The sequence below is a fragment of the Odontesthes bonariensis genome, chromosome 7 (assembly GCF_027942865.1).
Source record: "Odontesthes bonariensis isolate fOdoBon6 chromosome 7, fOdoBon6.hap1, whole genome shotgun sequence".
Lineage (NCBI taxonomy): Eukaryota > Metazoa > Chordata > Actinopteri > Atheriniformes > Atherinopsidae > Odontesthes > Odontesthes bonariensis.
Genome location: NC_134512.1, coordinates 1676347 through 1702824, shown reverse-complemented (window position 1 = coordinate 1702824; position 26478 = coordinate 1676347). Strand labels below are relative to the sequence as shown.

Below are 26478 nucleotides of genomic sequence, written 5' to 3'. Positions count from 1 at the left end.
TCTGAACTGCTGTTCGGTGCATAAGCACAAACAACAGTCAGGACCCGTCCCCCCACCCTAAGGCGGAGGGAGGCTACCCTCTCGTCTACCGGGGTGAACCCCAATGTACAGGCGCACAGCCGGGGGGCAATAAGTATGCCCACACCTGCTCTGCGCCTCTCACCGCGGGCAACTCCAGAGTGGAGGAGGCTGGTTCCGGAGCCCAAGCCATGCGTCGAGGTGAGTCCGACTATATCTAGCCGGAACCGCTCAGCCTCGCGCACCAGCTCATGCTCCTTCCCCAGCAGAGAGGTGACGTTCCACGTCCCAAGAGCCAGCTTCAGTAGCCGAGGATCAGACCGCCAAGGTCTCTGCCTTCGGCTGCCGCCCAGCTCACAAAGCACCCAACCCCCATGGCCCCTCCCACGGGTGGTGAGCCCGTCAGAAGGGGGACCCGTGTAGTTTCTTCGGGCTGTGCCCGACCGAGCCCCACGGGCACAGACCCGGCCACCAGGCGCTCGCCGGCGGGCCCCACCCCTGGGCCTGGCTCCAGGGGGAGGCCCCGGTAACCCACGTCCGGGCGAAGGTACACGTTCTCCAAAACTCTTCTTCATCATGGGGGTTTTATGAGCTGTTCTTTGTCTGGTCCCTCATCTAGGATCTGTTTGCCATGGGTGACCCTACCAGGGGCTTAAAGCCCCAGACAACATAGCTCCCAGACTCATTGGGGCACGCAAACCCCCCCACCACGGTAAGGTGACAGCTCATGGGGGGAAAATCATGTTAGCATTAATGAATCAACTCCCTCTGACTGTTTAAATGTTCACATTCCTCGAACCACAGGTAGGGGAAGGGGAGTCCTTCCCACTATTATCAGTGATGTATCATCAAGTACAGCAGCTTTAGAAGTATCTTTAGAACCTGATTTGTATTCAGACGGCTTCTGTCCAGTTGATCTCTCTGAACTAACGACAGCAATAGTCTCTTCTAAACCATCAACTTGTGTTTTAGACCCAATCCCAACCAGACTGTTCAAGGAGGTTTTCCCATTAATTGACGCTTCCATATTGGATTTGATCAATCTGTCTTTGTTGACAGGATATGTACCTCAGCCTTTTAAGGTTGCTGTAATTAAACCTTTACTTAAAAAACCTACTCTTGATTCAGAGGTGTTGGCTCATTATAGACCTATATCCAATCTCCCTTTTATGTCTAAAGTTCTTGAAAAAATAGTTGCAGCTCAGCTTTGTGATCACTTACACAGAAATAATCTGTTTGAAGAGTTTCAGTCAGGATTCAGAGTGCATCATAGCACAGAAACTGCACTGCTGAAAGTTACCAATGATCTCCTCTTAGCCTCTGATAGCGGACTTGTGTCTGTGCTTGTCCTGTTGGATCTCATTGCTGCATTTGATACGGTCGATCACAGTATCTTATTACAGAGACTTGAATATGTTATTGGGATTAAAGGAACTGCATTAGGCTGGTTTAAGTCATATTTATCTGATAGATTTCAGTTTGTTCTTGTAAATGAAGAATCTTCCTCACACACCAGAGTAAGTCATGGAGTTCCTCAGGGTTCTGTGCTTGGACCGATTCTTTTCACTTTATACATGCTTCCATTAGGTAACATTATTAGACAGCATGGCATACATTTCCATTGCTATGCTGATGATACTCAGCTGTACTTATCTATAAAACCAGATGAACCCAATAGGTTGGTCAGACTTCATCAGATATATCTCGCACTGTCTCCAGATGACTGCAGTCCTATAGAGTCATTGTGCGACTGCTTAGAGCAAGTCAAAAAGTGGATGAACCTAAATTTCCTTCAGTTAAATCAAGAAAAAACTGAGGTCATTGTGTTTGGCAACAAAGAGAAGAGGTTCGCTGTCAGTAAACATCTTGAGTCACTGTCTCTAGAAACTAAAGACCAAGTCCGGAACCTCGGCGTGCTGATAGACTCAGACCTGACCTTCAACAATCATATCAAATCAGTCACCAATTCAGCCTTTTATCAACTTAAGAACATATCCAGAATTAAGGGTTTCATGTCCCAAACAGATAAGGAGAAGCTGATTCATGCTTTCATCTCCAACAGACTTGACTACTGTAACGGTCTTCTGACTGGACTCCCCCAAAAGAGTCTCAAACAGCTGCAGCTCATTCAGAACGCTGCAGCCCGAGTTTTAACCAGAACAAAGAGATCACATCACATCACTCCAGTTCTCAAGTCTTTACATCGGCTCCCGGTCAGATACAGAATAGATTTGAAAGTTCTGCTACTCGTCTACAAATCACGGAATGGTTTAGGTCCAGAATACATGAATGACATGCTAGTAGAGTATAAACCCAACAGAGCTCTAAGATCTACTGACTCAGGTCAGATAGTGGAGCCCAGAGTTCAAACTAGACACGGTGAAGCAGCTTTTAGCTGTTATGCTGCACACAGCTGGAACAGACTACCAGCAAAACTGAAATCAGCCACAACTGTAAGCACTTTTAAATCCAGGTTAAAAACATTTCTCTTTCGGTGTGCGTATGGTTGAGTTTATATCTTTCTTTTTCCCCTCTTCTTTGATTGCTTTTAACTGTGTTTTTCATTTTTATTCTATTTTTTTTCTCTTTAAATTGCTGCTTTATGCTGTTCTTTTAAATGCCTTGTCTTTATGTAAAGCACATTGAGTTGCCTGTGGTATGAAATGCGCTATATAAATAAAGATGCCTTGCCTTGCCTTGCCTTACAAGCATGTCTTAAAGACATAAAGACCTGGATGACTCAGAACTTTCTGCTTCTAAATTCAGACAAAACTGAAGTCGTTATCTTTAGACCTGAGCGCTTCAGGGAGAAATGGTCTAGCTACAGTATATAGTTACTCTAGATGGTATTTCATTGGCTTCTCGTACTACAGTGAGGAACTTTGGAGTTATTTTTTTGTCAGAACTTATCATTTGACTCGCATATAAAACAGGTTTCTAGGACTGCCTTCTTTCATCTTCGTAATATTGTTAAAATCAGGAACATCTTGTCTCAGAGTGATGCAGAAAAACTGCTCCATGCATCTGTTACTTCAGGATTGGACTGCTGTAATTCTTTATTATTGGGCTGTCCCACATATTCTCTGAAACGCCTTCAGTTGCTCCAAAATGCTGCAGCCAGAGGTCTGATGAGAACTAACAGGAGAGATCATATTTCTCCAGTTTTAGCTTCTCTTCATTGGCTCCCTGTTAAACATGTTTTACATGTTTTAGTTTTGTCATGTCTTAGTTTTCAAGTTCATGTTTAGTTCTTAGTCTTGCCATGTTTTAGTTTTCTCCCATGCCTTAGTTTCTTAGTTCAGTCCAGTATTTAGTTTAGAAACCACGACACTTTCTAATGGGGTGTGGTTTGTTGTGGAGTGGACATTGCTTATCGAGGTCAACCATAATTTTCTCTGCAGGACTGTTGTGGTTGCTATTGGAGTTCACTGAGACTCTGTATTTTTGACAGAAACTGTTTTGAAACTTTGTGTGTTGTGTTTGAAGGAATGCTCCACTTTTCCCATTCTCAAACCACCTGTGAGTGGGGCAAATCTTGGATCATTGAGTGTTTTGGCTCGATCACAAACAAACTTAGCGAAGAAGGAGAAAGGTGGGTATGATGCGTGATATTTTTCTTTGTAATGTGATGCTACAGAGACCCACTTGTTATTCAGGGACTAAGGCAGCTTCTCCCTGCCGTTTGGTCTCCCCCACAAGTCCATCCATAAGCTCCAATTGGTCCAGAACTCTGCCGCCCGCATCATTACCAGGATTCTATCCATCATTCACATTACACCTGTTCTGCAACAGCTTCACAGGACTCCGGTCAAATTTTGCATGGTCTTCAAAATTCTGCTCCATACCTTCAAGGCCATCCATAACCTTTCTCCCCCGTACCTCTCTGACCTCCTCCATATCAACACACCTACCCGGACACTTAGGTCAACCTCTTCTATTAGCCTCGTCGTCCCTCCTGCCCGTTTGTCCTTGGGGGCCAGAGCCTTCAGCCGCTCTGACCCCCGTCTCTGGAACTCCCTCCCCCCCAGCATCAGGAACATTGACTCTTGCTCTTAGTGATTTGTATTTCTTTTATTATTATTATTTATAAATATTTTTGTTGTTGTTTTGTAATGTTACCTTGAGTGCCATGAAAGTCGCCTCTAAATAAAATGTATTATTACCTCCGCCAAGGAGGTTAATGATCGCCCGAGTTTGTCTGTTGCTTTGTCTGGATGTTCGTTCGTCTGTTCGTTCGTCTGTTCGTGCTGCAATCTTGCGACCTGCCACAAGGTGGTGCGACCTCAAGGTGCCAAAGCCAAACAGAGCCAAAGCCAGACAGAATGCATAGTGCGCGGATTGAATGCATATTGCGCGGATTTGCTGTAATTAGCACAACAAAAGATTGCAACGGCAAGCCAGTGTGCATAACTGCATATAGCGTAATACAGTGAACCCTCGTTTATCGCGGGGGTTACGTTCCAAAAAGAACCCGTGATAGGCGAAATCCGTGAAGTAGTAACCTTTATTTTTTTTACAATTATTATACAATGAAATACTCCATAATACATTGAAACCAAAGAACAAAACATTTTTACAGGCCCAAGCATTTGTTTAACAAATAAAAGTACTGTTATAATTGGCTTTGTTCTTAGACATTAGGAATGAAATAAGACTCAGTACTTTTCCATATGACCTTAAGTGATGCAGGAGTAGACAGACAAAACAATCAGGAAAGTCTGGGAAACCAAGGGCAGATTGATACACACACATTATTTGAATTCCTCAGAGACATTATTTGAGTTAGACAATTCATATCCAGTCACATTTGATCAACAAGGGATCCACCTCGGGAAACTAGGAGACATATATACGAGGGATACGGGGCTCGGGCTGACGGATTCCTGCGAGAGTTCTGTCAGACTGAGACCAGCGCTGAAATGCTCCACTTGTTGCCATACCAATAAAGACTTCATTTTCACTTGAATTTACTCCGGTCCGTTCTTGAGCCTCCTACTAAAAGAACCCGATCTAACAAATGGTGCCGTGACACGAGGTTCGAAGGCTAAAGGACCACCGCGCCGTGCGACCGACCCCGTCCGAGGGAGGACGCCTCGAGGTGATTGGAGGGACAGCTTTTTTCAGACAATCAGGCGCCAGAGAAAAGGTGAGCAGAACACCACTTAATGACTAAATGTGAAATATCTGCATATTGGGTAAACTAAATGAAGTTGTCTGAATTAAGTTGTCCTCTGGTCATAGTGAATCCAAGGTTGGTATAGATAAAAAGAGGGGAGAACAAGTGGCTGCGCGTGCAATACGGGTCGCTTTGTTCGGGGAAATCAGTATTTTTAGGGTGTGACCCAAAGTTTTGGAATAAACAAATGCTTTGATAAGTGGGGTAACCCCGAGAGGTGGAGCGCACAGAACACAGCGTTCTGCGTAGAAGTTTCTTCACTACTTTCAGCATTTGGGCAATTACGTCTCCAAATACTTTGACTAACACGTGTATAACTTTTGAATATGTCACAAAAATTGATTGACGACTGGAAAAAATGCAAATCCGGCTCGCTGGGGTCGGTGCTGGTTGACACGTTAGAAAGATGGAAGAGAAAAGTGGCGATGAGTGGCGAAAAACGAGCAACGGATAGGTTTGTGGATTGGTCCACAGAGATGCAAAATAGGGGGATGTTTGGACCCGTTGCAAATGTTCCGCCTAAGCTTATAATGTTGGCAGTTTTTGCAAAGCAAGCGAAAATCAGTAAGGAACAGGCAGAACAGAAATGTCAGGGAGCGGGGATAATGCAGAGACGCACAGCAGAGAGAGAATTAACAAAAGCCTCAATTTTTCTCGCAGATTGTGAATGTTTTTTCGAGGAATTAAAAGTTTCAATTCAAACACGGTCCTCTGCACTTATGGAACAAATTAACCCAGAGAAAAAATCTTCTCCAGTGAGCCATGAGAATGAGGAGGAAAAAAGACCTCCAAGCACAGCTCTTCCGACTGAGAAGCAGGGAAGCGACTCGCTTCTGCATTCTCCTCCCCCTTATGCTGAAGCTCGCATGCTATTGGATGCCACACTAAGGCAAATGCCTCAAACAACGCCCACTGCTGCAGGCGGGTTGTCTGACCCTAGTGTAAGGAGCAAAGTAGTAGTAATAAAAAACGGCTTACTGCAAACTGCACCCTTTCTAGGGGACTCGCACAGCCAAGCCCAGGCAGCAGAATACCTAAATGTAACAGCGCAAAACAGTACACAATTAACCACTAGTACTATAGAGGAAGCACCCGCCTCCAGAGCTACAGACGATACATTTGGAGTACTGAATACACGTTCGTACGCAACACCCTCTCCAACACATGTTGATCCATTAGTGCGTGATTTAACATCTTTGCTGCGTAGACAAACACTTTGTGAGGGAATGAATCAAACTAACCAATCAGGAAATTACAGCCTCCCCCGCAATCAAAGTACTGGTAATATTCATGCATGCGCTGACATCCGTCGGGGTCGTCATCAAATGCCATTGTTAGCAACACATAATGTAAATGGGCGTATCACGGTCACATACAGTCCATTCTCCCTGCAGGACGCTAAGATGATTAAATCTAATTTGCCGGACATTGATAAGGGCGGGGCTCCGTGGATTAAAGCATTCTTGGAGTCATGTGCTGGATTAACCCCAGCCTTGGGTGATTTCAGACGAGTATTTGCCTCATGTACGTCATTAGGCATGCTCACAGAAATCGAACTACTATGCCACACTGATTCGGCTCAAGACAGTACACCCCTGGAGGATCTGGTGTACTTATTATGGCCACAGGTACGAGAGAAATTCCCTGTACATATCAAATCGGCTGAATTATGTCGAATTCCACCTAATGAAAATGAGAAAGGTACAGCTTACTTATTGCGGGTGAGAGAGTTATGGCATGAGAGAACTGGGGAAGATCCAGCCATCAGTGATGCTATTGAGATGTTATTTAGAGGAGCGGTGGAAGCATCGTTATCTCCCAATATACAGAATACGTTAAGAAAAGTTGTTGGACTAACAAATTTCACGTATGAATTATGGTCAGCCCATGTCACTCAATACATTGATAATGAAATCGAAGAGCGAGAACAAGAGAAAGCAGAGTTAGTTTCCCTGCAGGCACAAGTGGCAAAATCACAGCTTAAAGATATGAGGGACCAGGTAAACCAAAATAAGGCTCAAATTAAACAGATGTCTCAGCAAACTCCTCCTCGTGCTGTACGACCACAAGATCCAGCTTCTTCATATGGGTCATACCCAGAACAGAACAGATCCCAGGTCAGAGCTAATAGAAGAGGAAAACCCCGTCAACGCGTAAATAATAGAAAAAATGACAGATGTTATATCTGTCAACGATATGGCCATTGGGCCGCTGACTGTCGCGATGCTCCCTACTCAGTGCAATCAGGGGATGGGACGCGACCATATGAGTACAATAACTACCCCCACAGTGCTCCTGGGGGGGCAGTCACTTCTCAACAGGGCCCGCGACAGGATTCTGGGTATTATGCCCCAGGCTCCCATCAAATGCCCCAATAGGGGTGCCCAGAACCAACGACGGGTGACTCACTGTGTTGTGATGACTTGTTTCTCGAGCCGCTGATTGAATTATCGATTAACGGCCGAGATCACACGTGTATGATCGACACAGGAGCCAGGTATTCCACACTTAATACGCCACTTCCTCTATCACGGAATACCGTACCCGTCATTGGTTTCTCGGGAAAAACAGAAGAGTGGCCAATGTCAACACCTGTTTCATGTGTATGGAACTCTATTGTGTTTGATCATTCATTTCTTCTTTCATCCTCCTGTCCGGTTAATCTTTTAGCCAGGGATATCTTGTGTTCACAAAACATATCTGTGTTTATGACTCCAGATTATGTGGACATCGCCTTCCCGAATGGCTCTGTACAGCGATGTGCTAAGTCACAACAATTAAGTGGGCAAATGGTGCAAACAACAGCTGATTCCTCTGTCAGAGACAGTGAGAGCACAGCTGAGATATGGTGGGGGCGTGTTCCTGACTTTGACTCCACCTCACTCCATGCCACGTTTTCCTCTTGGCTTCCTTGGATTTCTGTCATGCATCTGTACACCGATCCGGTTGATCCACCACACTGCACATTTAATTATGAGCTATATGGTGATGAAAACTATGATGCGCTGTGGGACGGCTTTGTACTTCAATGTTTGGAGACTGGGGAGGAGCCGTGTGTTGAGATATGTGATATCTATGTAGGAAAGGAGGGTGTGGCTGCAGCTGTGTCTGTGCCGGCCTCAATGGAAGCATTGTATGCTTTGTCGGACACATCTGCCCCCCACATCACCCTGCAGATAGCGAATGGAGGAGAAGCGAAGAACTTGGGTCCCATGGTGAGACAGTGTTTACTGGCATCTGATTGGACTCCAACGCAGAACAAAAATCTTCGTTATTCACCCTCTACGCAGACCTATATGATTGCTCACGTCTCTCATACTGTACTGCATCCAGAAAAATGTTATTTGTCCCGAACACATGGCAGGGAAAATACTGATCACCCACACACACAAGTGTTGCTAGACAGCTTGCCTGATACCATGTGGTCGACTGGACCCACGGATGTGGGTCTTTTAAAGATCCCGCCTGTATCAATTCCTTTGAAAGACAACATTGTTCCTATTTATAGGGCCCAATACCCACTTAAGCAGGGACAAATTATGGGTATTGGGAACACAATTAGGGGATTTTTACACACTGGTGTTCTTAAACCGACAATGTCTTTATGGAACACTCCCATAAACCCTGTCCCAAAACTTGGAAAACCTGATTATCGAATGATACATGACCTCAGACCCATTAACAAGGTCATCATCCCCACAAATTATGACACGCCAAATCCATACACTATGTTGAATGGCATTTCACCGGACCAGCGCTTCTTTTCTTGCATTGACTTGGCTAATGCATTCTTTTGTGTGCCCCTTCATGAGGAATCACAAAAAATGTTTGCATTTACTTACAAGGGTAAGCAATACACTTACACTCGTCTACCACAAGGCTTTATTGATTCACCTTCCATCTTCAATCATGTCTTAAGACAACAACTACAATCATTGACACTACCACCAGGCGTCTCCCTTCTGCAGTATGTGGATGATATCCTGGTGGCCGCTCCAGACGGAGAATCGATTATGACAGCAACTGAAACAGTTTTGCGTCATCTTGCTGAGTGTGGATTTAAAGTGTCAAAATCCAAGCTCCAGATTGGGAGGCCTAAGGTGACTTTTTTGGGCCGTGTCATTTGGTCCTCCAGCTTGTACATGACAAATGAACAAAAAACAGACATTTCAAGTTACTCCAAGCCAACCACTGTGAAATCAATGATGCAATTTCTTGGGCTAGTAACGTACAGCAAAAATTTTGTCCCTGATTTTTCTGGGTTGGTAGCACCATTAAGAGCACTAATAACACAGGCAGGCTATAAAAATTACAAGTCTCCATTGCAGTGGACAGTTGAAGCAGAGAAAGCGTTTGTGGATGTGAAATCTGCCCTTTCTGCAGCTTGTGCTTTACATGCTCCAAACTACTCAGAACCGTTTCACCTTGATGTTGATGAAAAGGACGGGTTTGTCAATGCTGTACTGTTTCAAAAGGGGGACAGTGCCACGGCAGACAGGAAGGTGTTAATGTATTACAGCTCTAAATTGGACAATGTGGAAATAGGCCACCCTACATGTGTCAGACATGTGGCGGCCATAGGAAAAGCACTGCAGAAAACATCCCATATCACAATGTGTAATCACACTGTAGTGCACACTACACATGGAGTAAAAGCATTCCTTGACTCCAACTCATTCACATTGTCACAACACAGAGTCCACGGTTTGCAACAACTACTGGACAAACCGCATATCCATTTTTCAAACGCGGGAACAAATATGGCCTCACAAATGGACACTGTACAAAATCATGACTGTGTAGCAGAGACAAACAGAGAAATGCAGCTGCATTCTACACTGCACAGCGAGCCCGTCCAAAACTCTGAAATGACTTTATATTGTGATGGGCATAGCCATCATGCACCAGGCGGCACATTAATAGCATCATATGCTGTTGTGGAAGACGCATCCGATGGATTGCGGACACGAAAGGCACAGATAATTCCACAGCCGGCATCAGCTCAAATGGCAGAACTGGTTGCAATCACAGAGGCATGCCTATTGGCAAAAGACAAAACGGTAACAATCTATACAGACTCAGCTTACGCAGTTCAAGCTGTACATGTAGATATGTGTCACTGGAGAAGAAAGGGGTTTGTGACCTCAGCAGGCACCCCTGTAAAACACCTGAAACAATTACTTGACTTATACCATGCTTTACTTGAACCAAAACAAGTTGCCATAGTCAAGTGCAGAGGACATCAAAAAGGGGAGGGTAAAATAACAAGGGGTAACCATGCGGCAGATATGGCAGCAAAAGCCATAGCGGGGTACACTGCATTTAACCAAATGTTTCAGAATACATTAGAGGATAAATTGCAACAACAGCTAAGTGTACAAAACATCAGAGAGCTCCAGGGAGCAGCTGCTCCCTCAGAAAAACAAGCATGGAAAGAAAAGGGAGCCACAAAAGATTCCACAGGACTTTGGAGGAATCATGAAGGCAAAATCGTAGCTCCAGCTGGGCTGCTAAACTTGCTATGTCAAGAGGCACACAGTAGAGCTCACTGTGCTAGCTCAAAAGTGACAGCGCTCATTTCACAACATTGGTGGCATCCCCACCTCAAGGACACAACGAAATACTTTGTGCAATCATGTGAAATTTGCAATCACTTTAATCCAAAGGTTTCTCTCAAAGCAGGATTGGGTACTTTCCCAGTGCCTGATGCCCCATGGAAACAAATAGTAATTGATTTTACTGACATGGGAGCAGCCAAAAGGACTGAATGTAAGAGATTTCTTCTCGTGTGTGTAGATCCCTTCTCTAGATGGGTTGAAGCCACACCGACCAGAACTGAACAAGGCAAAGAAGTCATTAAATGGCTTACAAGAGAAATAATTCCAAGATTTGGGGTACCAGAAGTGATAAGATCTGATAATGGCACCCACTTCTCTAATGACCAATTAAGAGAAGTGGAAAAGATGTTTGGAATCAGACATATGTTTGGTGCAGTGTATCACCCAGCTTCACAGGGACTTGTGGAAAGAGCGAATAGAACAATTAAGGAGGGTTTAGCAAAAGTCTGTGCGGACACACGGTTAACCTGGCTTGATGCTCTCCCTATTGTGCTATTTAACATGAGATCTACTCCAAATGCCACCATGAACGTGAGTCCACATGAGATTTTGACAGGCAGGAGGATGCCCTGTCCATTTACAACTGCACCAACAGATACACCTCCTGTTTTATTACAACATGAAAACATGTGTGAATATGTAAAACAATTGAACAACACGGTGATGAGTATATCTCAACAGGTTGCAGAAATACTCACGAAGGAACAGGACCAAGACACTTCACCAGTTGAAGTTGGAAACTGGGTCCTAAGGAGAGTCAACAAACTTAACTGGTCCTCTCCACGGTGGTCTGGACCATACAAAGTAGCAGAGACCACATCACATTGTGTAAAGGTATGGTTGACAGAAGACAAACTCAGTAATTGGATTCACAAGACGCACTGTACTTTTGCTCAAGATCCTACCGACAGAACACTGACTGAGGTTCGTACTGACCTAAGAACCTCATTAAAGCTGCAGTCTGCAAGATTTGTTGTTGTCATACGTAAAGTCCTACTTTTTGGCATTTTAAGAGTTTACATGATCTATCAGAACTCTTGAAGTTGAAAACGGTGACCTCCGTAGTCGCAAAATGCAAGAAATGCTTATTTTTTAACCGAAAAATAAAAAGTTATTCAACTTCCTGTCCCGCCCCATCAAAACACATGAGAACTCGTGCACGTAGACGTGCACGCCAGATGCACTTACACGACTCCTCATTCATCAACTCACCTGTCATTTGCGATCATGGAAGACACAGTAAGTAGACTAGCCCGTAATGAAGTTCAATAGTCTAGATAAATAAGCGTGGGGACGAGCCTACCTTGTATCGCGCGTGCACAATTGGTGATTGACAGGCAGCAGAGCCCAGCTCGTAAACCTGATTGGTTACCTTTTACCGGTCCGGTCTGCAATTTTGTAAACAAACCTGCTGGCTTTGGAGGGACCTAGCGGGACATATAGGGGACCTAGAGAACTCTTTTTTTTTTGTATTGGGGTATTTAATGTACTACTTTCAGAATCCCCGGACAGTTACAGGCATTATGCTTGAAAAAGAGTTGCAGACTGCAGCTTTAACGGACAAAGACTAAAGAAAAGTGACTGACAATGAAACCAGTAAGAAAAGCACCACTTTGGGGGCTACATGGTCATGCCTCAGTAACGGTTGCAATAACTCTGCTCGGTTCCATATGTCTCTTATGGTGTGCTGCTAATCATAACACATCCTCTCAACTCGCTACTCCACACCATGTAACTAGAAGATCTCCCGGTAACAGGAAGAGCATATTCCAATTGCAGTTTATTGAGAAACAAGATGGTCTCGTACAATTCGACATGTGCTCAATCATAAATTGTGGATCTAACGAGGAATGGTTTAAAGGATCAGAGAAGTACATTTGTGTGGTCCCAGACGACACTGGACATGCTAATGGTAAATGTTCCTCCTGGACTTATGTTACAGCTAACACCGGCCCGAATGACTGGGGATATTATCCTACTAAAGCAATCGCAGGACCAAACCCACTAAAAACACGATTGTCCTTATTTAAAGGTACATCTGGACATTCTTGTAAGAAGAGATCTTGTAATCCATTAATAGTTAAATTAAAGAACCCCCAAAAATCAGACTCTGGAATGTATGTTCTAGGGGCACATGTGAGTGGAACTGATCCTTTAGGATACTTTCGGATAAATGTGACTACACAATCCCAACTGATAGACAATAATACCGTAGCAGCAAGCCCCGAAATAGACACAGGTTTGTACCAGGGAAATTTCTGGCTAGACTGGGTAAAAAGTGCAGCAAAATTGGCTAGGAAACAAGATTGTATTGTGTGTTCTCCCCCCAGTCCAGCTCTCCTAACAGTACCATCACTGTTCTCTCGAAATGAAAGTTTTTGCATGATGCAGTTGCATATGACTGAGAATCCTGATGTAGCATGCAAACATCTGGAGACCCCACATCCATTAGCTCCAACCTGGGCGGTCCCACCGATTTTCACACCTGTAAAAACAAACCACACCTGTCTAACTAGATTTAGTAAATATGGATACAGGATAGGTCACATCCCAAAAGACTGGTGTGCCACTACAATTAATGCTACAACATGGATTAATGCTACCAAATTTAGACAGGCCCGCGCAGATGTGTACTGGTATTGTGGTAAAACTCGTTTGAGAAATACACTCCCTCCCAACTGGTCGGGAACATGTACTATAATATCATTAGTGATACCAATAACCATCATCAAAGTAACAGCATCTGAGGTTACCTCATGGTTGTCCACTCATGACACCCGCAGCGGAAGTAGACGCAAGAGAGAGACATTTAGCATATATCAAAATTCTCCAACTTACATAGACGCTATTGGGGTCCCCAGAGGAGTACCCGATGAATATAAATTGGTAAATCAAATTGGAGCGGGATTCGAATCATCCCTATTTTGGTGGGTTACAATTAACAAAAATGTAGACAGGATTAATTACATTCACTTTAATGTTCAAAGACTCAATGACATGACCAGAGATGCGATAGCAGGCCTACATGAACAGTTAGCGGCTACGTCACTGATGACCTATCAAAATAGAATGGCCCTTGATTTCCTTCTAGCTGAGAAAGGAGGTGTTTGCGCTATGTTCGACCATGAGTGCTGTGTTTTTATTCCAAACAACACAGCTCCAGATGGCTCCATAACTCGAGCCCTTGTTGGCCTCCAAACTATGTCTGCAGAGCTGGCAAGACACTCAGGTCAAGAAAGCCCACTATCCAACTGGTTGGACAAAACGTTCGGTAAATGGAAAACAATGATAACGTATGTATTCATTGCGCTACTGGCATCGGTGACTATGTTTACCTTGTGTGGTTGTTGCTGCATACAGTGTATCCGACAGCTCTGTGTAAAATGCATCACTACGGTAATTGATAATAAGTTACCGGCACTGCCTGCGTATCAATTGATTCAGCAAACAGGTGAGACAATTGCTTTGGACGACTTCCCTGACCTGGAAAAGGAAGACATGGAATTAGACTCAGAATATGAAGACCACTGTGTGTATACTTAGACCCCAATGCAAACAGGAGGTTTGCTTGAGCAAACCCAGAAATGCAATATATGTTTGTCATCTGTTGTCGTTTGTTGTCCTAACCTGTGTTGTCTGGTGTTCAGTGTTGTTTGTGTGTTGTCATAATCCCAAAACTGTCTAAATGATTTTCCACAGCAGAATAAATGGATAATACAGGAGTTCTCATGAATGCTGGACAGCAACTTGGTGAGAATTCTAGTATTGTCCTAAAAACAAGGGTTATACCAACTGGCCAGTTGTTTTGGTTTGGTTTGTGTTTATTTTATGATTTCTTTGATTTGATTTGATTTTCTTTTGTTTCTTTTGGTTTTGTTTTGTTTGGGGTCCATATGAAAAACAAATTAAGAATGAATTGGGCATTGAAATTGAACCTTTCAAAGAGAGATGCCCTGAGTAGAAAAATACAGTGCAAATGACATTTTGCACTACTGCGCTGCGAGATTTGCTAATATTATTCCACAGATTCAGAACCACTACAGGACGTATGGCCGGAGGACTCATAAGCTTGAGTTCTGGGAGGCCTTTCCCATCATGCCAAGATGATGGTGGAGAACTACACAACGAAATTATCCCAAAAGAATATTAGTTAGGGAGGGGATGCTGAATATCCCTCAAGGAAGCGATGTACTGGTGACCTCTCCTTCCAAGATTAGTTCCGGATCAGAATGCTGAACAGACGTTCAGCCAAGAGGAGAACCGAGCATCGAGGAGTGACAGGATTGGACCACAAGAGACCACACGACTCGTCATGGGGTCATCTAAGAAAGATATAATCATTTAGAAAGTTAATCATAATTACTCAGAGGCTAATATAATCATATAATCGAGCCTTGATTAAATTGATATGTTTATGCTTCATGTTTAAAGTGTTTAGATAGTTCCTCTTAAAGGCTGATAATGAATCATTTTTAGAATGTCAATTGCCAGTGGGGTGACTCAGCTGTTTGGAGCGGGACCTAGGTTGGTCGGTCGCCAAGTGGAAATGGGGCCATAGGTGAATTTTTCCCGGTTTCTAGAATAGAAATGATGTGAAAATTTTTGATCAATCAGTGTTGTGTTGTTATGGTACTTGTGGGGGAGCAAGGCCTTGCTAGCCACATAAGCTTTTAGGCAATAATGAACAAAGAGTCCACACAGAGGATGGGTTCGGGGCCACATACACACAATACATATAGCAATTAGTATTTTCTACATATAATCTATTAAGAAATGTGCTCATTGCGGAGTTATTATCAGTTGAGTGAGGAAGGTTTTAAACTTACTAGAAAAGAGTCTATATTTCTAGAATCTTGATTAATACTCCTGATATAGAAGGTTTTGCTAACGCATCACAATTATTTTCTAAATGTGCTTATTTGCAGAGTTATAATCAATGACTTATGAAGGTCTTAACCCTCTCGGAAAGAGTTTCTGTTCCGAGTAAAATGATGGAATAGTCCTGATTTGAAAGTGTAGCTTAAGCATTACAATTATGTTTACTAGTTCCATGCCTGTGCAATGAAGATTTGCTTGCTGCTTTTAATTGCAAAGAAGACCAGCTTACACATGAGCTTACATAATGATACATGAAGTCACTTCAAAAGGGGGATGACAGATATCTCCTAACTGGTTGTGCTACATCTCAAAAGGTAAGTGGCTCTTGCAGTTTGGGGGGTGACTGCTAAAGTCTTGCTACTGCTAATACAGATGTGACACAATACAGAATATTACATTCCTACCTCAGTTATTTGACTGAATTAGTTGAAATGATAAAATCACTTCAAAAGGGGGATTGTTATAATTGGCTTTGTTCTTAGACATTAGGAATGAAATAAGACTCAGTACTTTTCCATATGACCTTAAGTGATGCAGGAGTAGACAGACAAAACAATCAGGAAAGTCTGGGAAACCAAGGGCAGATTGATACACACACATTATTTGAATTCCTCAGATACATTATTTGAGTTAGACAATTCATATCCAGTCACATTTGATCAACAAGGGATCCACCTCGGGAAACTAGGAGACATATATACGAGGTGTAACCGGGGATACGGGGCTCGGGCTGACGGATTCCTGCGAGAGTTCTGTCAGACTGAGACCAGCGCTGAAATGCTCCACTTGTTGCCATACCAATAAAGACTTCATTTTCACTTGAATTTACTCCGGTCCGTTCTTGAGCCTCCTACTAAAAGAACCCGATCTAACAGTACTGTATAAACGTTTTTGTTTTTTTTTATAAATAACTACTGTACTGTGAAATAATCATTTTAATCATCAATACGAACTGAAGGCTTCAAATTGCGGAGATCAGCGCCACCCCACCGCGACCCGAGTCATTGGATTAGAACGGGAGAGAAAATAATTATGAAAAAAAATACAAAGTACGGTAGGACAAATAGTGACTCACGTGTATTTCACTGCTCTTCTGACTGAGCTGCTGCATCCTGACTCCGCTCTGTAGCGTTTTTTTCTTCTAAAACCTGCGGTGCAGGTGTGTTTTTTCGAGAGAAGAACATAGTTATCGGTAGTTGTTGTCGCTCTTTTTTTCTTGTGGGCAAAAAGATTCTTATATACCAACATGCCACCATCGATTATGTTTGAGAACTGTAATGAACGTGTACATATTAAACCGCAACGTTATTGACACACAGGTAGAGAAGAAGCGGAGAGACTGTTTAGCCAATCAGAATGCAGAACACAATGCACGATGCAAATCCGTGAAGCAGCGAGACCGTGAAAGGTGAACCGCGTTATAGCGAGGGTTCACTGTAATAACGGTGAACACTGCTTCCCGACAGAACACTGCTTCCCGACAAAACATTATAATAATAATAATATTAATAATAATAATTAATAACGGCGAACACTGCTGTTCAATAATGAATAGGGAGAAGGGAATGCCTCTTCTGCTGACAGCGCCAAAGAACAAGTAGCCCACATCAGGAACGTATGTCCATACATGGCTCGCTATCCACAGGTAGGTTGGCGGTTGGCGGAGGTCTGCACTCTCTGAATGCATTTCTAGTTTATCCATATACCCTATATTTCTTATTGGTTCAGTCTGCTCAGTTAAATTTATTTTTACCTTTATTATTACCTCCGCCAAGGAGGTTATGTGATCGCCCGAGTTTGTCTGTTGGTTTGTCTGGATGTTTGTCTGGATGTTCGTCTGGATGTTCGTCTGGATGTTCGTTCGTCTGTTCGTGCTGCAATCTTGCGACCTGCCACAAGGTGGCGCGACCTCAAGGTGCCAAAGCCAAACAGAGCCAAAGCCAGACAGAATGCATAGTGCGCGGATTGAATGCACAGTGCGCGGATTGAATGCATATTGCGCGGATTTGCTGTAATTAGCACAACAAAAGATTGCAACGGCAAGCCAGTGTGCATAACTGCATATAGCGTAATGAGAACGGCGAACACTGCTTCCCGACAGAACACTGCTTCCCGACAAAACATTATAATAATAATAATATTAATAATAATAATTAATAACGGCGAACACTGCTGTTCAATAATGAATAGGGAGAAGGGAATGCCTCTTCTGCTGACAGCGCCAAAGAACAAGTAACCCACATCAGGAACGTATGTCCATACATGGCTCGCTATCCACAAGTAGGTTGGCGGTTGGCGGAGGTCTGCACTCTCTGAGTGCATTTCTAGTTACTATAATTATTATAAGTCATGAATAAAATAAATAAACAGACTCTGTTTCTACAAGAATCACTTAGAAAAAGAAACTATTAGGAAAGGTAGGAGCCTGCAGTCACGCTATCTGCGCTTTGGAGAGGCACAGTCGCGCTATCTACACTTGAAAATCGAGTGCCCATCTACATCGCGTCAAATGGTAAAGCGTGTGCATGGTGCACTCAAGTGCACCCCGTAAACTCAGAAATCTATATCGAAGTTGCTTTTTTCTTGATATTTTCATTTGTTGAAATACATACATCTGTTATTGCTTTGTTGTTGTTTTACTACATTCTTTTTAATGATTAAAACAAAATGATAGAAGACAATTATTGAAGCACATTCAGAATCCCACTCATTTTCTGCATAGTCAAATTAAAAAAATTCATAAAAAGAAACAAATCAAATTGTTTTCTGTAAACTCTACCAGATTCTTGTTCTACATGTCCCCAGCTACCTCTGTGGTGATTTTCAAGTTCTTTCACTGCATCATTTTCTGATTATCTGATGCTGAAATCATTGGTGACATCCCCATATGAGGTGCCACCAGGGACATAAATCAGAATTAACTTCCATATACACATATGAAATTAAACTCTTCCACATAATATACTCAAAACCTTGCACAAACACTAGTGAAAAGCTCTCACATAAACTAGTGAAAACATTTACCTCTTATATAACCTACTCAAAAGCTCTCATACACACTACTGAAAAGCTTTCATATAAACTGGTGAAAAGCATTCATATAAACTGGTGAAAAGCTTTACCTTTCATATATACTAGTAAAAAGCTCTCATACACACTACTGAAAAGCTCCTGTCATCTCTAGAATTACTCTGATGACTCTGCATTTATTGGGTGTATCAGTGATGGACAAAACACAGGGAATTAGTTGACCAGTTTGTGGCACGGTGTGGACATAATCACCTCACCTTGAACACTGTGACGGCCCCGGTTATTCTTATGGTGTTATAAGAACTACTAGATCTACTGGAGCCTAAGTGGGTGGTTCCTTTGTACCACATAACACTGATCACGCATCCAACTTACATGACTGAAGTGCTGATCCTTAGATGCTGATTTATTTATAGCTTAATCTATATTTTTTTTATACAATCATGATATTGATTGCATTTTCTGTGTCCTTTCCAGTTTTTTGTCACGGCCTTTTAAGCTGGGTCGTGACAACACGAACAAAAGAAAAGAGGTGATTGTGGATTTTAGGAGGACCATAAATACGCAAAACACTATCAACACAAGAGGACAAGAGCTGGGGGTGGTTTAAGAATACAAATACCCAGGAGTTTTTACCTGCACAGCAGACTAGACTGGAGATGCAAAGCTGAGACAGGACTGACTGTACTGTACTTCTGAAGGAAACTTGTCCTTCAACATCTGCCCCAAGGTGCGGCATAATTTAGTCTGCGCTGGAGAGTGCAATCTGCTTTGCAGCTATCCAGTGAGGCAGCATTATCAGAACCAGTGACTAAAAGAAACTGAACAAACTGGATTGCCCCATGCACTGCATGACGCTGCAAAAGTGATGTGACAGCATTGGCCCAGTGAGGTTTGGTGTACATTTGGTAGTTTTTACCAAGATCAACATGCTTTGTATTAAAAGAAAAATCATTAAAACTTCCCAACATCTATTATATCATGTACACATTGTGTGTTGTTTGTAGTATTTACTCACACAACGGAGACAATGTCACCTCGTTGGATGTGGTAGTTCCTCACACTCCACCGGTTCAGCAGGACAACATCACAGTCTGATCCCCCCTCTGGGTTAAGGAATGGCTGTACATTAAAATAAACACACACAGGAACAGAAATACAATTTATTGGCTTTCGGTTCTGGCAACTAACATGGCGGCTGCTTGTCAGTGAAGCAGCGACTCACCCAAACCCAATTCTACTATCCTCCTTAATTTTTTTTTATCAAAAGTGGCGTGAGATTATTCTTGAAAGTAAAAATGAGTCCCCACAACAAACCTTCAAAAGAGGATTATTGATGGGAAGAACAAAGGTACAATTGAATTGAAATGAATTGAATTTTCAAACTCAGAGATCTACCTGTTTTGTATCTGGTTTATTTTTCTATTTGGTTCATATTAAGGTTAGTTTTGGTTAGTTACTGCAGGCTGGAAATGATGTGTGTGGGTTAGCGATGTTGACACTGGACTGTAGATCTCGGGAGGTTGGCTACTTGAAAAGTAGATCTTGGGTCAAAAAAGGTTGGGCACCCCTGGCTTATAGTGAGATTTGTCAACTATCAGCAAAAACAACAGGTGCTCCCCAAGGCCTGGAGCATGAAAAATCTGCAACACAAAATAAAAAGGATCTACATGAACCATAACTACTCAGTGGCGCTACAAAAGAAAAGACACAAATACACCAAGATTAAGAAGTAGTTGAAGGAAAAAAATATCCAGTTCCAAACTCTATCCAGCAAGGCTAAAGGTCCATCTGAAGGAGGGCGTGAAAGTACATCTCCACCTGGGAAGCAGCAGAAGACTTGCTGCCATTGGGGATTGAAACGTCTATCTCGTTCAACAGACATTACATTTAGCAGACGCTTTTACAAATTAGGATAATTAGGATATGATGACATACAGACAGTCATCATTGAAAAAAATAAACGTGCACAATCGGCCTCCTATAATGCAATCTATGCAGTTTCCAAGTATAGAATCTAGCGAGTGAAATGAAAGAATTCCCGATTTCCATGTCATTTCTTTTTTTTTTTTTTTTTTTTCATTCCCCCCCAATCTCACGGCCCGGTTTGGAATGTCTCGTGGACCGACCCGGTGGTTGGGGACCCCTGGCTTAGAGGATGCTCGTGATTGGGAGATGCAGGTAGATTTAGGAAATATTCTTGTTATTCCCCAGGAAAAGCAGGGGGAGAACTTAGAGTAAACATGCTCTTGGAAGAAGCAAGGAAGAAATCCAGGATGTTTAAATGGAAGGTGTGGCCCATGTGAGCCTTTTGAAACCAGGCGGCCATTTCAAGTGAGTTGGCCTGTATGGCTTTGTTTTTGCTGGCATTTTTAGTGACTGTAGGACTGTTTAGGTGAGTTTGTCTGCTGAATCTGCTGGTGTGTCTTGTCCTGCCTCTACCTCTGGCACCTCTACATTCATTACTCCCCCTGAACAAGGGTTTGAATCCCATTTCTACTTATCTTTACCTCTTCAATTTCTTGTATCCCCACCCCGGAAGAAAATATGGTTGTTATGGTGTGAGGAGCAGTGATGGCTGGCATTAGGAGAGGGACTCTGGGATGCCAGAGATCATGAGCTGTTTTCACACTGAGATCCGCTACCATCGCGGGTCCAAATTGCCACTTCATCCCGCGTCGAGCAATGTGAAAGCTTGGCGTATTAGGTGATCCATGCCGAGTTCTGGGGGCGTTGCCTAGTGGCAGAGCGTCACACGAAACACATAAAATGCTGGGCGTGTACAATGACGTAGCAGGGTTCCTACAGGTTTCTTCAAGTCAAATTTAGGTCTTTTTAAGACCTTTTTAACTCATTGGCTGCCAGCCATTTTCAGTTCAGAGACACCCATACTGCCAAGTGTTTTTCAGTATTTTGACTGATTTTCCAAGACCCACAGAAAAGTGTGTCTTATGACTATGTACACACCGAAATTACCAAAAGAAAGAGTAGACTCTCTTCTTTCATCAGGAAAAAAAAGTTTGTTTCTACCATTTTCAGTCCTTTAGTAATAGACAGTAGAACATAGGTTGGTTTCACCAAAAACAGCTGTTTGACCCAAAAAATGGAGAAAACGAGCTCTTTTTTTTTGTGCAAAGTGGCACTGCTGCCACCTAGCGGGTAATTTTGCCAGTATATTCTCTGTTTAGTGTTTACAAGCCTAAGATTTAGTGACAAACTCCGCTAGATTGTCCCCCAGCCCGCTCCGTTAAAAAACGCAATTGACGTCTATAGACGTCTTTGGCAGTGAACGTTTTTTTTTAAATTGACGTCTATAAAAAACCTATTTCACGGCCTATTTCACAGACCTACCGGCAAAGAAAAACTTTTTTTTTTTTTTTAATTTGTTAATTTATTTCTCAAACAAATGAAAGTGTGGACTGTGTAAAGCATTGATGAAACATTGCAGCATAGCAGTAGTAAACGCTACAACACCACAGCACAGACACAGACAATAAGCCAAACAGAGGTGTGAAAAATCAAAGAAAATTTCAGCAGACCACAAAAAAGTTTAACTGACACAGTTAAGTTGTTTTTTAACATTGGTTATGTTAGCTAGCTACTTATTCCATGCTGGGAATATGGGGAGTAGAGAGAACTATAAATAATGAAAATCAACTAAAAAATTTGTCGTTTCGTTGAGGCTCTCATCGAACATAAGAACGAACGGTGATTTGTTTACCTTCCTGTTTAATATACACAGCTCAACCAAACTTGGCTATGTACGCCGTTTTGTCGGGACCACAAGTAATTGTGGCAGCAATGTCGGAATCGGGGAACATGCATTTAAACAACTCTGAAATACCCTCGTTTCCATTATATGAATGGTGTTTGGCGATTGTGTTAGGAGTCCACAACACCTCTGCTTTCATGGTTGGTGTGGACCCAAAAGCTGTTCGCAGATCTGCTCTAGTTGCGGTGACGGTCGTAACTGGAGGGGCTGTACTAGCAGTTGGCTGGTTAACGTTATCTGCTAGCTCAGATACATTAATAGCTAACTGGCTAGCGTCGGCCGGTTGAAACACCCCGGCGATGGAAGGAGTTTGATCCTTCTCTTCAATATTATTCATTTGGTTGGAGGACTTGGCGTGAGACTCTAAAGTCTAAAGCCTTCAAGCCCATGGTACCAAGCTGAATCCTCTTTTTGCACACTGTGCAAAAAGCCTCGTATACATTATTGTCCACTGGTTTTAACCAGTGACAAAATGATTATTTCTCGCGCCACGCTTCATTACATTTACATTTCCCCATAATCCCAGCAAGAAATGGGAAGCAAGGAAAAGCAAACAAATGTTAAAAAACAACATAACGGCGTAAGTTAAACTTTCTTGTTTTCTGCTGAGATTTGCCTTGATTTTCACACTTCTGCTTGGCTTGTTGCTGTGGTCTGTGTCAGTGCTGTAGCAATGTGATCGGACCCGGGGCAGAGCGGTAGCGGCAGCGTTGCCACTCTTCATTTAGGCTATGTTATTTAGGCTTTTCAAAATAATAGTAGCCTAGTTGACAAATTAAACGTTTGAGGAGAATGTGATACGGAGAAGTTACTGCACAAATTTTGAGACCCAGATATCAAAATTCAAGACTTTTTCAAGTCTTTTTAAGGTATTATTTCCAAATTCACAAATTCAATGCTTTTAAGACTTTTTAAGACCCCGCGGGAACCCTGGACGTAGGCACCTTCACCGTCCCCGACATGTGGCGGTAAATAACGTCCTCTGCTCGGAGGCTGAGGAGCTCGCGGACCTCCTTGTCTCCCCAGTTGGCCATCTTGAAAAATGTCTCGAACTTGCAGAGTAAAACTTGAAGTGAAACTTGTCCTCACCTGTCGCTGTTGTTCTGATCAGCTGTCCATTCTGTCTTTTAAACTCCTCACGTCATGCCACGCCCACGTCCATCCCGCGTCAATTGCTTTCACATCTAATTCGGCTCGGCAAAAAGACTAGGGTTCGACGCGGGTCGAATGGCGAGTCGAGTTGACATGCCAGCCCGGATCGTCAGTGTGAAAGGAACAGCGGACACGCTAAATTCGCGAATTAAACGCGGGTTCTTCCTCAGTGTGAAAGGGGCTAATGTCTAGCCTTCTGGAGGTGTCGTGGGCCCAACTAGACGAAACACTGATGAAAGGAGGTTCCCACCTGATGACCCAAATGACATGTTGGTCAGCACTGCTCACTGGTCTATATAGGGATTATAGGGATCAGGAGGTTCTTCATTAGGTACTGAACCAGTATTAGAAGATTAATGGTTGAGCACGGAGTAAATAAGCTGTGCTGCAGTGGCGCGCGTCGATGACTTTATCCCAAATGACCCGGGTGTAGAAAGCCCCCAATAACAACAACACGGCAGCTCTGAACTAACAGTGCAATAGTACGCGTTCATTCATTTATTTGTCTTAAAGTATTGGTGAAATAAAGACAGATAATACCTTATTTAGAAACTGTGTAAACATACAGACAACGGCAAAATTATTGAGGTGGTGCGCCTTTGACGGCAATTTCCCCCCAAATTTGAATGATAAAAGATTTAGGACATGGGCAAAAAATGGCAATGCTGCTGATTGCACTTTGATACACAAGGGATTATTTGAGACTTCCAGACCATGAGGGAAGGATATCATATGGAACACCAGGATTTCTACGGTTTCCTCCAAATGCACCATTATCTTGAAATATTAAAAAAAAGTTTAATGTGTTAAGTTTATGTGTTGGTCAAAAGTTCTAAGTTACAAACTTAGAGGACGAAATTAAAAAAAATCTTTATATCTGCTAATAATTCTGAATGCAACACTAAAATTGTATCTAAGATATGCAACTGTTTCCCCAATAGAAAATCAGGAGAGTCGTTGTATATTAAGGAGAAATGGGATGGGGAGGGTGATGGCATTCTTTCTGAGGATGAGTGGTATTCTGTTTGTCAAATACAGTGGGAAACCACAAGTTGTTTGGCTTGGATTGAATTTTGTTAGATGAATTTGGTTAGTTTCTTTATCACCCCCCAACAAAAACATCCCAGCTCTAATAACACAAACTGTTGGAGACAATGTCAGGCCAATGATGCAAATCACCACCATATGTTTTGGTTCTGCCCAGTCCTGGCCGCTTACTGGAACTTTATGCATCAGATTCTACAGGAGGCTTTCAGAATTACTGTTCCTTTTAAATTTGACACTCTAATCTCACACGAGCGGCGGTAAGCGGAAAGGCGGGGGTGTTATACTGTTCTTTAATCAGAGATGGGTAAACCCCCGCAATGTGACCGTTAAGGAGAGGGTTTGTTGTCCAGACATTGAACTGCTGTCAGTTGGTTTCCGTGCATTCTATGCGCCCAGAGAGTTCCCATACACAGTCGTCATCGTTGTTTACATTCCACCGAGGGCGGCACCTGTAACGGCGTGTGACGTCATCCATGACGCCGTTGCTAGGATACAGACCCAGCATCCTGAGGCATTCATTGCAATCACAGGGGATTTCAACCACGTCTCTCTATCCTCCTGTCTGACTGGCTTTGTACAGTATGTGAACTGTCCAACAAGTGGAGAAAGGACATTAGATCTGTTCTATGCTAACGTGAAGGAGGCTTACAGGACAGTATCTCTTCCACCACTGGGTAGATCTGATCACAGCATGGTCTATCTACACCCCACATACAGACCGTGTGTACAAAGACTTCCTGTTACTACCAGATCTTTCAGGAAGTGGTCACCAGAGGCGAGTGATGCATTGAGAGACTGCTTTGATGTCACAGACTGGGCTGTACTGCTGGAGGAAGATGAAATGGACATTGACATGGACAGGAGGGTCAGCACCATCACAGACTACATTAACTTCTGTAGGGACACTGGCCCTCATTTATCAAACTTGTGTAAGACGAAAAACGTGCGTAGGTCGTGTGTACGTTCTTTTCTGCGCAAAGGTTGGCATTTATCAAATCCATCGTGAACGCAGGAAAGATGAAATCGCCACGACAGGTCTGAGGCCGGTGTACGCACTTTTCCATTTTGACTTGCGGTGACTGCAATACAGCAGCGTCACTAGTGCGTGCTCAGGAGTCGCAACAAATCCCTAGGTTAAAATTACAGACTTATCACTTTAAAGAAGGCCCATGTTTTATTTGACTTCAACATAAATATAAACATAAACGCAAATTAAATAAATTAAACAAGTACAACTCCGTAATTGGAAGAGTGATGGCTCATTATTCAACCGCGGACCCTCACACCGAACAGGAGAGGCGCTTTAACACTGCGCATTCGCGCACGCGTGCCACTGTGGAGAGGTGTACAGGGCTCCTAAAGCTGGATCTGTCTCTCGGCTGCGGGGGGAACCCTCGTTTATACGCCCGAAAAGGTATGCAATATTATTATTGCATGCGGGGATCTCCATAACATTGCCCAAAAAAATGGAGTGCCATTTCCAGATGTACATCCAGAGGACCCCGCACCCAGAGATCCCTACCAGAGAGGAACTTATTCAGCGATTCTGACTTTCGGTAAGCATTCTGTTATTCAAGGAAAAAAGAAAGGAGAACAAGGATTTCTTTCAGCATTTATTCTGTGACTTCAGTGTTTCATTTATGTCTTTCAATGTACTGTCGATAGATTGCATGGTGTGTGTTAAAGCCATCATCCACTTCACGATCTCTGTTTGTCTTTCTAGGACCCCTGTGGTCAACACGGCTGGCCGGTGTGACGCTGCAGACCGGGGGGCAGAGGCAGAGGCA

At 43.1% G+C, this 26478-nt stretch overlaps 1 protein-coding gene across 2 annotated transcripts in view; it reads right to left on the bottom strand.

The window, feature by feature from the left end:
- Positions 1-26478, bottom strand: part of immp2l (inner mitochondrial membrane peptidase subunit 2) — a 119739-nt gene that overhangs the window by 80779 nt on the left and 12482 nt on the right. For both annotated transcript variants that reach the window (XM_075469225.1, XM_075469226.1), the window contains exon 3: positions 19739-19842. In XM_075469225.1, coding sequence (XP_075325340.1) covers positions 19739-19842 — 104 coding nt within the window. The remainder of the gene's footprint in view (positions 1-19738; positions 19843-26478) is intronic.